General features: G+C 40.7%; 1 protein-coding gene across 1 annotated transcript in view; it reads left to right on the top strand.

Annotated features, from left to right (window-relative positions):
- The window catches only part of DZANK1 (double zinc ribbon and ankyrin repeat domains 1), a 98,297-nt gene that overhangs the window by 13,649 nt on the left and 71,461 nt on the right, over positions 1-13,187 (top strand). The window contains exons 4-7 of the mRNA XM_045295174.1: positions 4,565-4,679; positions 6,697-6,739; positions 8,199-8,317; positions 12,710-12,795. Coding sequence (XP_045151109.1) covers positions 4,565-4,679; positions 6,697-6,739; positions 8,199-8,317; positions 12,710-12,795 — 363 coding nt within the window. The remainder of the gene's footprint in view (positions 1-4,564; positions 4,680-6,696; positions 6,740-8,198; positions 8,318-12,709; positions 12,796-13,187) is intronic.

The raw sequence follows: 13,187 nt of genomic DNA, 5'->3' as shown, positions 1-13,187 counted from the left end.
TTATATGCCTGTATTTACATCTCTATGAATAACCTTTGCCTCCTAGTTCTTTCTCTGTTTCTTTGTACTTTCCTCTTGTCCCACTATCATGTTCTGCCTTCATTTGGGTTTTAGGCATTCCTCTCGGTTACATTGCCCTTGATCCAGCCTTGCAAGGCCTCCCACACCCTCCTTGACATTGATTTTAGATCACTTGTTGTTCCCTTGTCCCTGTGCTTGTTAAACACCCTCTTCCTTCCTCCCCCCCTCCCCTACACCCATGCTCCCCTGATCTGTCATCTCGTTGTTCTCTCTTCTGGCTTGTTTATCAGGAATCTTATTCTAATGAACAGCTAAACCCATACCTTCAGCCAAAAATCTTATTTCACAAAGACTTAAATTAACTCTTCAACTTATTAACTAAAATTCTTAGCAGTGAGAAACCCATTTTTTTGCTTTATATACATTTGATATTCAGCTTTTTAAAAAATTCATCAATTAACCTATCCAACCTTAACTGCAACGGATAGACTTTTATTTTTAAGGTGATAGCTCATCTTTGTTTTAATTTGCATCTCCTGGATGGCTGTGATTGTGGGCATTTCCTCATGTGTTTATTGGCCATTCAAATTGAGGTCCCTCCCCCACCATGAGCATTTTTGTACTCTTAGATGTCCACAAATTCTTGGGAGCTCCTCACAGTAAGCCCTCTTGAATTCCAAACCTCACAGTCTCAGTTTTCTTGTGTACACAGCTGTTTGAGATTTGCTAACCTCTCTTTGCTCCCACATTCCAGCTGAACATTTCAGTGAGTTATTTGAGACTGCCATCTAGTGACAGAACATCAGAACTTGTGTTTGAAAACAGTCCAAACTTTTTGGGGGGAGGGAGGGGCAGGGCGGGGCACAGTGGCCTAACCGTGTTCTTTTAGACTGTTTGCATCTGTGGAATACTTAGTAAGAGGAGGAATGCCACATCTAAGGCCCTTTGACAGTTTTGTTCCTTGATTGTTGGCAGGTGCCAACACTATGGATAGTTTAGAGACTCAGTGTCATTGTGTGGTTCATTTGGCTGAGGTAAATTAGATTTCTGCACAGTAAACTGGAGGAGAAAATCTTCCATGTAAAAGAGCCACAGCCAGAAGCTCACTTTAAGTGATATTTAAACGCCTTGAAAAATCATATCAATGTGAATAAGGGGGAGTGTGGAGTGTGGACCCAAAGCCCATCTGTAATTGGACACCCCCTTACAGAAGGGTCATGGGGAAGGTATGAGCCAGTCAGGGTGCAGAGTAGCAACGATGAAACATACAACTTTTCTTTAGTTCTTAAATGCTTCTTCCCCCACACTATCTTGATCCCAATTCTACCTTCCAAACCGGCTAGGCCAGAGGATGTACACTGGTACAAATAGGAACTGGAAACACAGGGAATCCAGCACAGATGAGCCCCTCAGGGTCCTGAGTGGTGAGAGCTGCAATACCAGGAGGGTGAAATGAAGATGGGTAGAAAGATGGGTGCAAGGATCTACATATAACCTCCGCCTTAGGGGACAGACAACAGAAAAGTGGGTGAAGGGAGACTGCAGAGAGTGTAAGATATGACAAAATAATAATAATTTATAAATTATCAAGTGTTCATGAGGGTGGGGAGGGATGGGGAAAAATGAGTAGCTGATACCAAGGGCTCAAGTAGAAAGCAAATGTTTTGAGAATGATGATGGCAACAAACGTGTTTGACACAATGGATGGATGTATGGATTGAGGTAAGAGTTGTATGAGCCCCCAATAAAATGATTAAAAATAATCACGATAAATAAATGAATAAATAAATGGTGTGAAAAGGCATTAGAACAGTACATTTACCTCATTACAAAACAGTTCCTAAACAGTCCAAAAAAATTAAGAAATTGCCATGCCAGAGGTCTATAACCTCTTCAGCCATTTCTTCAGCTCCTATCTTTGATTTCTGTCCCACTTTGACTTCTCTGGCAGTTACCCCACTTTATCTACCGTTACCTTCTTAAACTTCAATTGAAATGCCCTTTAACATGACCTCCACTCCATGATCCAAAGCTGGCATTTCGTAAGTGCTATTCTTGTTAGGTGCCATTGAGTAGGTTCCCACCCATCATTACCCTATGCATCACGCGCCATCCTCACAACCACTGAGCCCGAGCCCATTGTTGCAGCCACTGTGCCTATCCATCTTGTTGAAGGCCTTCCTTCTTCATTGATGCTCCACCACTTTACCAAGCATGATGTCCTTCTCCAAGAACTGGTCTCTCCTGATAATATGTCCAAAGATGTGACAGGAAGTCTCGCCATCCTGGCCTTTAAGGAGCACTCTGGACATACGTCTAAGACAGATTGGTTTGTCCTTTCAGCAGTCCATGGTACCTTCAGTATTCTTCTCCAGTACCACAATTCAAATGCATTGATTTTTCTTCGGTCTTCTTTATTCAATGTTCAACTTACGCATGCATATGGAAAATACCAAGTCTTGGGTCAGGCACACGTCAGTCCTGAAAGTAATATCCTTGCTTTTCAATATTCTTCAGCAGACTTGTGGAGCAAGTTTACCCAATGTACTTAATTGCTTGATCTCTTGACTGCTGCTTCCATGAGTGTTGATTCTGAATCCAAGCAAGACAAAATCCTTGACAACTTCAACCTTTTTTTTTTTTTTGGGGGGGGGTTGACTATTTATTTAGCCTGGCATTCAGAGGGCCCTGCTACGGAGCACAAACGGAGTCCCTGGGAGCCGGGGCAACTTCAACCTTTTGTCCATTTATCATAATATTACCTTTGTTCCAATTGTGAGGATTTTGGTCTTCTCTACAATGATTTGTAATCCACATTTAAGACTGCAATTCTTGATCTTCAGCAGCAAGTGCTTCAAGTCCTCCTCACTTTCAGCAAGCAAGGTTGTAGCGTCTGCATATTGCAGGTTGTTAAATCCTGTTGCTGTCTCCTTGGGAGTGTGGCCTTCTGTGACAATTACATAATCCCCTGTCAACTTTAATGAAGGGGTTGAGTCTAGTCTGTCAATCAGGTCATAGCCAGTGAGGCCTCTGTGAGGGCATGGCCTTCTCTAGGGGATTCTGAGAACTCCTATCTTCCTTCCTGGAGGTAGGACACACACTTTCGCTGCAAGACATTCCTGTTGACAAGCCACATGGAGCTGTGCTGATGGAGCCAGAGCCCTGGAGCTGGAGGAACCACGTGGAGACTCATGTCAGTGCTGAGATGCTTCCACTGCTACTACATCCACAAGACTTTCCACCCACTGGACTGTGATCATCCAGCATTCAGCGTCACTGCATGTATTGCATGAGTCTGAAGAGGAATTTATAGACTGGTATTGAACATATGAGCTAATATCAGATTTAAGGACTTGATCTAGACTGGGCTGGGATGTTTTCTTAATATACTATTACTCTTTGATATAAAGTTCTCTTTTACCTCTGGATTAGTTTCTCTAGTCAACCAGGACTACCGCACCTTCTTATAAGGAGGACCCTAGGACTCTCTCTCTGCTTTTCCCTTCCTGCTTGCTGACCCTGAGAGCTATCGGAAGCCTGCCTTGATTCCGACCTTGGATCCACTCCACTTTGCACCCACCAGCCTTCATCTTCCGGCATTTTGCATCATTGCCTGTGGCTGCATGAGTCTGAAGAGGACTTATGGACTAGTATCAGACTTAGGGACTTGGTTGGACTGGGCCAGGATGTTTTCTTATATAATTACTTCTTGATATAAAGCGCTTGCTTATACATATATGAGTGTTTCTGGATTTGTTTTTCTAATCAGCCCAGCCTAATACATCAGCCTTCACTATGAATTACAACTCAATGTAAAGAAGACCAAAATTCTCACAACTGTAATAATATGTAACATCAGGATTAAATGGAGTAAAGATTGACGTTGTGAAGGATTTCATCTTGCTTGGATCCACAATCAATGCTCGTGGAAGCAACAGCCAAGAGATCAAAAGACACATTGCATTGGGTAAATTTTCTGCACAAGAACTCTTAGAGTATTAAAAAGCAAGGATGTTACTTTGAAGACTAAGGTGTACCTGACCCAAGCCATGGTATTTTCCATTGCCTCTTATGCATGTGAAACTTGGACGTAAAATAAAGGAAGACTGAAGAAGAATCGGTGCATTTGAACTATGGTACTGGAGAAGAGTATTGAAAGTACCATGGACTGCTAAGCAACCTAACTGATCTGTCTCGGATGAAGTATGGCCAGAATGCTTCTTAGATGCAAGGATGGCGAGACTTAGTCTTTGGACATATTGTCCCTAGAGACCAGTCCCTAGAGAAGGGGAGGGGCAGCCAAAAAGAAGACCCTCAATGAAATGGATTGACATGACCATGCAGTGTTTCTTTCTGTTATGCACGGGGGTAATTAATGGTCCGGACCAACTTGATAGCACATAACAGCAGCAACAAGAAGTTTAGTGGCTAAACCAACAGACTTTAAGAGAGTCATCTTAATTGCTAGCCACCTTCTCTGTGATTCTCTTTTTTCTCTTTGATTCTAACAGGCTTTTTTTGTGTCTTTTTAAATGATTTTCAGAGACTGTAGACAGAGTGGTATTGTAACGAAGGTGTTTCAGGTAGACTATGAAGAACCAAATACTATCTCCTCTGAAGATGCTGCTGAAAATGTTCTCAAAAGTTTTTCAAAGCAGGCAAGTAATAAAACTGTAACATTCAGAAAGCACTGCCTTGTTAATTCCTGCTCCCTCAGTGGTCACTTCTTCCTTTTCATTTTACCACTGCAGCTCCCAACCAGGGGTTCACACTTGAAGTCAGTCTCATCCATTGCAAATTGTCTTCTCTGATTCCCAACTTGCTCAGTCCCTCCTTCACCCTGCAAAAGTTAATTCCTTCCTAGCATTACGCTCTTGCTCCAATGTCTTCACTGATTACCCTTTATGTAACGAAGAATGCAGAAATCTTCAGCCTGGCACTCCAAGTAATACATTTCTATCCTCAGTTGGCATTTTCTACTTTACCTGTGACTCCCTGACATATACTCCAGGACAACTAAATTGTTTGTTCTACATCTTATCTCTGTTCCTCTAACACTGAGGTACCGTATGTACTTGAGTATAAGCCGACCCGAATATCAGTCGAGGCACCTAATTTTACCACAAAAACTGCATTAAAAATGTGCCGAAAAACTCAGCTTATAGTGTAGCAATGATGAAACATACAACTTTCCTCTAGTTCCTAAATGCTTCCTGCCCCACCACGCCCCCACTATCATGATCCCAATTCTACCTTACAAATCTGGCTAGACCAGAAGGATGTACACTGGTACAGATAGCAACTGGAAACATAGGGAATCCAGGGCGGATGATCCCTTCAGGACCAGTGGTGAGAGTGGTGATACCGGGAGGGTGGAGGGAGGGTGAGGTAGAAAGGGGGAATCGATTACAAGGATCTACATATAACCTCCTCCCTGGGGGACAGGCAACAGAAAAGTGGTTGAAGGGAGACGTCGGACAGTGTAAGATATGACAAAATAATTTATAAATTATCAAGGGTTCATGAGAGAGGGTGGAGCGGGGAGGGAGGGGACAAATGAGCTGATGCCAGGGACTTAAGTGGCGAGCAAATGTTTTGAGAATGATGAGGGCAATGAATGTACAAATGTGCTTTACATAATTGATGTATATATGGATTGTGATAAGAGTTGTATGAGCCACTAATACAATGATTTTAAAAAAACAAACTCGGCTTATACACCAGTATATATGGTGTTTGTCCTTTATAAAATGCTTTGAATATTAGATTACTTCATTCTGTGTCTGTCTTTCCCATGCATTGCAAGTTCCCAAGTGGCAGAGAGAATGTCTGCCATATTCATTGCCTGTATTTGAGACGGTCTATCAAGGGAGGCTGTATTTGAATGTGTATGTTTTGAATCAATACACCAAAATTAGTAGAAACCCCTGGTGAAGTATTCACTTCTGAATCAAACTTCTCTAAGGAGGATGCTTGAAACCAGTTCTTGGATTGTGGGCATGAGTGAGATAGATCCAAAGAATTGGACCAGATGATTGCCTAGCCCATGGTAAGGGAAGTGAACAAGAGGTCCAAGTAATGGAAACCTTGTTGAAAACAAAAGAAATTTGTCCAGGAACTACTTAAGCCCAAGAATATCCCAGAGGCCAGAAAAGAGGCTGTCGGACAAAACCTGTAGGTGCAAGCTCAAGAATGATCAAGGCAGAAATCTGGGGGGTGGAAAGTCAGCAGACCCTGAGCTGACATGTGTCAGCAGGTGCTCAAACTTGTACACGAGACTAAATTCCTGAGAAGGAACTTCATACAGAAGAGTAAGGACTATGTGCGTAGTAGTGCCTTATCTTGATTTAACTCCATCCTTTCGTTGTCCCCTGGGTTTGTTGGCATCTATGTTATTAATCACTCTTGTGAGTGCAACATTCTGCCTATAAATTCTACCACCTGCTTGCTCTTACCTTGGCTATTTGACCAGCTGGGATTGACCAACTAGTCATACTGCCAGTCCAAGTAGACCAGATAGGGAGCTGTATTTCTAGAATACAGTTAAGCAAAGGCCACTTATGAAAACTGCAAACCCCTTCAATGGTATGGCATTGTTCCTACTTTATAACCTTTAATTTTCACATTCTCTAATGGCATAATCAAGTAACTGATATGCAATCTCTTTATTTCTAGGGGTTGAAAAATGGGCTTGTTGGATCAAAACTAAAAAAGAAAGGTAAGCATGCTAGACATAAACCTAATTGGAATATTAACTTTAGAAAATTTCCAGGTATGAAATCACAGAACGAATAAAAGGTTGAATACTCTAAACCCACCAAACAGATTCACTACTTATTTTCTCGTCAGAGGAAATGCTGTAGTAAGAAACACTAGAATAAAGTAAGCTATAATTTGAATTTCAGTGCTATTCTATGTCCAACAGCTTAAGATCAAGCAGTACCGTAAGGGAGACCATACATCATAGGAACCCTAGGGCATCTCTTCAAATAAACAAATTGATTTCAGGGAAGAGTAGAGTTTGGGTGAAATTTAAATGAAAGCAGAGTTTTAATGGTTTCAAAGAAAACCAGGGCTCTGTGTGATACTCTGCAAAGGGAACCCAGGGATCTGCTCTCTTGGAAACTATTAATTTTATGTGTGGAATGTTGCATTTAGAAATTTCTTACCTGAAGTTTTGCACCAGATTTGGAAGTTGAGGCCACTTCTCTGTGTCAGTGAATTAGATCTTCCAGGCAAGAGTAGGAGGTTTCTTATTGATAGTATTTCAAACAGCAAGGTTGGTTTTCTTTGATAATCTGTGATTTTTAGATAACAAGAGTTCTTGGTTAGAGAACATTAGTAATTCAAGAAAAGGGTAATTGTGACATTTAAAAACTATCCAACAGTAGTCCCTTATTAAAATGTTCCCAACTATGAGCACATACTTAAATGAAAACATATATATATTCACGTAAAAATATTTTTTATGTCTTTTAAAAAATATCATTTATTGGGAGCTCGTACAACTCTTATCACAATCCATACATATATCCATTGTGTCAAACACATTTGTTGCCATCATCATTCTCAAAACATTGGCTTTTTACTTGAGCCCTTGGTATCAGCTCCTCATTTTTACCCCCTTCCTCCCTTATCCTCCCTCCCTCACAAACCCTTGATAATTTATATATATATATTTTTTCATGTCTTACACTGACCAGTGTCTCCCTTGACCCACTTTTCTGTTGTCTGTCCCCCAGGGAGGGGGTTATATGTAGATCATAGTGATCGGTTCCCTTTTTCTCCCCACACCTTTCCCTTACCCTCCTGGTATCGCTACTCTCATAATTGGTTCTGAGGGGTTTATCTGTCCTGGATTCCCTGTATTTCCAGCCCTTATCTGTAACAGTGTACATCCTCTGGTCTAGACGGTTTGTAAGGTAGAATTGGGATCGTGATAATGGGGGTGGTGGTGGAAGTGTTAAAGAACTAGAGGAAATTTGTATGTTTTATCAGTGCTACACTGCACCCTGACAGGCTCGTCTCCTCCCCGCAACCCTTCTGTAAGGGGATGTCCAGTTGCCTACAGACGGGCTTTGGGTTTCCACTTTGCATTCTCCCTCATTCACAATGATATGTTTTTTTGTTTTTTGCATGTAAAAATATTTTAAATCTAATTTTGGGCCTTAAAATAGGTGAAAGAACTGATCCTAAAAGTTCGAAAGATCTTGGCTTCTCTGAGAGTCCACTGGAAATCCTAGCCTTCCATGAAGAATCAGAATTGGGTCCTAGACCACCTACCCACCAGTCTCAGGTAAATTCTAAGTAGAATCACTTTTCATATTTTTAATGTTTCCCATGAATAAAATACTTTATGAATGAAATGACTCCAAGCCATTCACTGTGTGGCAGAGAGTGTTCTAGTCCTTGGGGAGATTATGTTGGGTACGGAAGGTTTTATAGTCACGGAGCTTACATTTTTATTGGGCTTTGGGGGAGGCAGATAATAGACATGTAGATAAACTTTTTTGCTTGGCTGCAATGCTGGAGAATTTTATTAGAAGCTCCTAGCAGGGAGAAACCATAAGCCAGCATACATGGCTTCTTTGCTGAGTCTTTTTAAAGGTTTCCTTTGGGGCATATGAGATTCAGGAAACCTCAGTGTAAGCATGCTGTACTCCATACTAGACGATGCATGGTACAGGGGATTCTGGGGACTATGCTCCTGAGAGTGAGATGTAGTCCACAGATGGCACCAGTTCTTGGTCTCCGAAGCAATATCTGTATAAAGTAGTTTAAAGCTGTCATTAAGAGAGAGAAAGTGTTATTCTGGGGGCTTCTCCGAGCTTTCATCCCACAAGGGAATCACTCTCACTTCTTTCATTCCCCACTGAGAGATTTCATACATATAATTTTTGATGGAATCAGGGGTGGTAATCTCTCTTTCTGTAGCTACTTTCTGCTTATATGGGGTAGAACATCACCCCTTAGAGAAATCTAAGGGGAACAAGCTCTTCCAAATGAAGAGATGCTTGACCCGATGCTGTAAGTTGTTCACAGGGATTGGCATATTTGTGATCTGTGGTCTTACGTTCAGGGACATAGAGTATAAAATTGTGGGGTTCAGGAAATAGGTTCTTTTTTAAGTTTTAGGTTTCCTCAGGATTGATTAGACCGGTTATTTTCAGAAAATCTTGCAACAGTTACACTGAAGTTTGTTCTAGGGGAAATTCTTAGTCATAATAATGAGCCAATTTCCCACCCCTCTTTTCATCAATGTTACTTCTGGCCAAGAAAAATATGAGACAGATTTAACAAAAAAAGAAAAGAAAAATATGAAATTAACAACACATATCACTAAATATTTCCTTCCTCCCAAAATTCCTTAAAGTAAGTTTTATGGTAATAACAGTTGGGGAAGGGGTTGGTTGATCTAACAGATCAGAATGAAAGGACATAAAAGAGAATTGTTTTTCCTTTCTACATATCCCAGTTTTGTAAAGGACACTTTTAGCCCAATCTTCCTAATTCTTGTGTGTGTGTATGCCCATCTTTTTTTTATTTTTAATTTTTTTTGTGTATGCCCATCTTAATTAGTTGACATATCCCCTATATTTTTCTGTAAGCATAATACTTCTCCCTGCTTTTCCAAGATCTGTCCTTATCACCTTTGTGGTGGTTAGAAATACGTATGTAGAGTACTCAAGGTGGCTTTTTGAATGAATCAGGATGGGACCAAGGCTCTGTGTGCAGGGCATAGGTTTCTGCAGAACAGATACCTTTTGGTTTCTGGCACTATTGCATTTCCTTCTCTTGATTTAGAGATTGAGGATAGCACATTTATGCTTAGCTGGGTCCCTGGATCGTGACCATGGCAGGCTCTTCCAACTCATGGTGCTGGTTTTCCAGCAGATGCTATCTGGTTCTTCGGCAGGACTCAGATGTGAACTGGGTCTCCATCAAGTACCTCAAAGTGCTAATCAATGCCTATGTCCCTCACCTTGGTCCATGTCATTCTTGTTCTTCTATGGCATGTGAGGCAACAGTGAAGATAAGTTTAATTATGCATACTCTGAGCATAATGTAGATTTAAATTATTGTTATCTCTTGTAAAGCTGACCTAGTTCGTTCCTGATGGTAGCCATTCAAGTAAGTCTGATGGCACTTAATAGAATGTAGCTATGCAAACTGTTGTCTAATTCTGTGAATACCCTGTTCTATCTCCACTCTATCATTTATCTATGTGCAGCAAGAAGTGTTGACTACTTCACAGACTCCACCTTTCTGAGCTAGTAAAATATCCAGAGCCTCTGTTGTCCAGGGACCCTTTGGCCAAAGAGTTTAAGGATTCTCAGCAACCTCAACTGGATTTGTTCCATGGTTATCGATACATTTCTCAAAAACAATTATACCATAATTGTTTAAAGTGTTAAGACTAAGGGATTCCTTAGTGACTCATTTTACATCATGTGATGTTTTGACACCAATCTTCAGTATTTGCTGGCATCTTGACTGAATATCTAAAGATAATCCTGAGTCCTCAAAGTATACTATGTACACATTCAACAAGAGATTGCCCATGTGAATCTGCTGTCAGTAGGAGTGAAATAATTTAAATGGGTGTAATTGGGTCCACAACATAGGAACATGTACATGTATCAATATGATACAGTGAGTTGGCTACAAGACAACTATGCTTTTCATGCCAAAATGCATAACTGAATCCAGTAACTAGAAGGTATCACAACCAAATCAAAGGAGGTCTCTGGGCAGTTAAATGGCATGTATTGGACAACTAATTTAAAGGTGAGCACTTCAAATCCACATGGCAGTGCTGTGGAAAAAAGGCCCAGCAACCTATTTCCATAAGATTGTAGACATTGTGAGGGTGGGGGTAAAGGTGGTGAACAGAGAGGTCCTATGAAATAACTGGCCTGCCAAGGCCATCAAAGATAAAAATGACTTGGGGGTTATCCCAGAGTAATGACATAAAAGAGACATGGCAACCAAATGCAAACTGTGGTGCTAGACTCGATCTTGTATGTAGCTTTAAAAAACACTTTCCGTGCAACTGACAAAATTTGAAAAAGGCGTATAGATTAGGTACCAGCATTGGGGCAGTGATATTGCATGACAGGGATAATTGTACTATTGTGTAAGAGAATATCGTTGTATCTCTGTTAAGGGTAAAGAGACATTGTGACTGCCACCCACTCGCACATGATTCATGGGGATTTAGATTGATAAAGCCAACGGGGCAAAATGTTCATGTAAACAGTTGGCCAAGTGAGACGTACAGAAGTTTTTGTACTATTCTTACAACTTCTCCGTGTGTTTGAAATGATAACTTTGAGACGAATATGATCCACCGCAGAGGTAGTGCTGTTGTGTAAATGTCAGACGGCTAACCCGAACCCACCAGCTGCTCCCTGGAAGACGAGGCTTTTTCTTCCTGAAGAGGTTTACCCTCTTGGAAGCCCTATACAGGATTGCTGTGCGTTGGAATTGACTAGAGGACAGTGGGTTTGGTTTGGGTCCGTAGAGTCATTGTGAATTGTTTTGATTACACAACGCTAATTATGTTTTCCCTTCCATAAGTTTGAGCATCTCCCTTTCACCTTCTTTCTCCTTCCCTTCTCTTTTCACCCTATTTTCCTGGGAGTAGACATCTCGATCACCTCAAACCACTCTCGAATCCCAAGATACACCACTCACTGCTCTGCCATTGTGCCTTCGCACGTGGGCTTCCTCTGTTTGGAATTCCCTTTATTTTTTTTGTCCCTGGAAAGCTTCTCTGTCCTCTGCAAAGTCTAACACAGATGTCATCTCTTGGGAAGCCCTTCTACCTTGAACAAGCGATTGCCATTATTCCTTTTCAAGGGACTTGACACAACTTTGCTTTAATATTTATTCAGTTGCATTTCAGTTATTTGTAGGTGCAAGAGTTCGGTGCCTTAAGGGCAGAAATCATGCAATACTTATCCCCCACCCCCCACCCCCTGCATCAAGGGCATTGCCTGGTACATAGTAATGGCTCAAATAAAAGTGTATGAAAGTGAGTTAAATATGTCTAGGCATCAGCAGTCAATTGCTGCATATTTTCTTATGGGTGAGCAATTCTTTGGAGTTTCCCCGGGATAGAATCTTGGAGAAAAATGAATGCTAACTTAGGTTTTAGCTTAGGTTTTTGATTCTGACACCTGGTACTTCTGGTTGTAAGTCCTATTGTAAACTCTTCCTTAATGAAATGTTGTAAGTTGTCATCAAGTTGATTCTGACCAGGGCTTCAATCCAATTTGAAAGCTTAATCCTAAATCATAGTTATTCCATTTGTGCAGAGTAGAACTACTTCATAGGGTTTTTCAGACAGATCTTTCAGAAGCAGATGGGAGGTGTCTCTGTATGGATTTGAACCACTTATCTTTCAGATAGTAGTCAAAGATTTAACCATTTGTGCTACCCAGAGAATTATTTAATGAAATATCTAGTAATTATATTACTAATTTTTAGATTAGTAATTTTTAAAATGTTGACCTTTGGGGCAATAATCCTTTATTCCCTTCCCCATCATGGTTTCTAAAAGGTGGATGCCAGAAATGATAAGAGAAAACATTACAATTAATTTTAGTGGAATTTTACTGCATGATAGTCTATTAACTTGTATTAATTTGTCTTTATATATATGTATATATATTCTTAATTTCAGTTCTCTAAATTTGCACACATAACTGGCCAAAAGAGTTTGACAAGCACGGAGATTATGAAAATTCAGAGAGAGACAGATTTTCTCAAGTAAGTATTCCACACTGTCTTTATTGTTGAATGCCATTGTTGAGTGTTCATCCTTTACTCTTTACTAAATCATGCTAAGACACACTATGGACAAAGAGAACATAAGCGTTAAACAAAAACTGCACATTTAAAGAGCACAGTAGATATGTATGTAATCATGACGTTATCATCACAATCAAGAAAGTGAACCTCCATCACCTTCAAAAGTTTCTTACCTTATTACTGTTCATAAGTTTCTGTTGAGTTAATTTCAACTCATGGCAACCCATGTGTTCGAGCAGCGGTTCTCAACCTTACTAATGCCACGACCCTTTCATACAGTTCCTCATGTTGTGGTGACTCCATAAGTGGGCGTATCTGCATGTGGGCGGACCTGCCTGAAGATGGATAGA

Source organism: Echinops telfairi, unplaced genomic scaffold (assembly GCF_000313985.2).
Source record: "Echinops telfairi isolate 266 unplaced genomic scaffold, ASM31398v2 ScPeMD7_5592;HRSCAF=6446, whole genome shotgun sequence".
Taxonomy (NCBI): Eukaryota; Metazoa; Chordata; class Mammalia; order Afrosoricida; family Tenrecidae; genus Echinops; species Echinops telfairi.
This window is presented reverse-complemented; position numbering and strand designations above follow the sequence as displayed.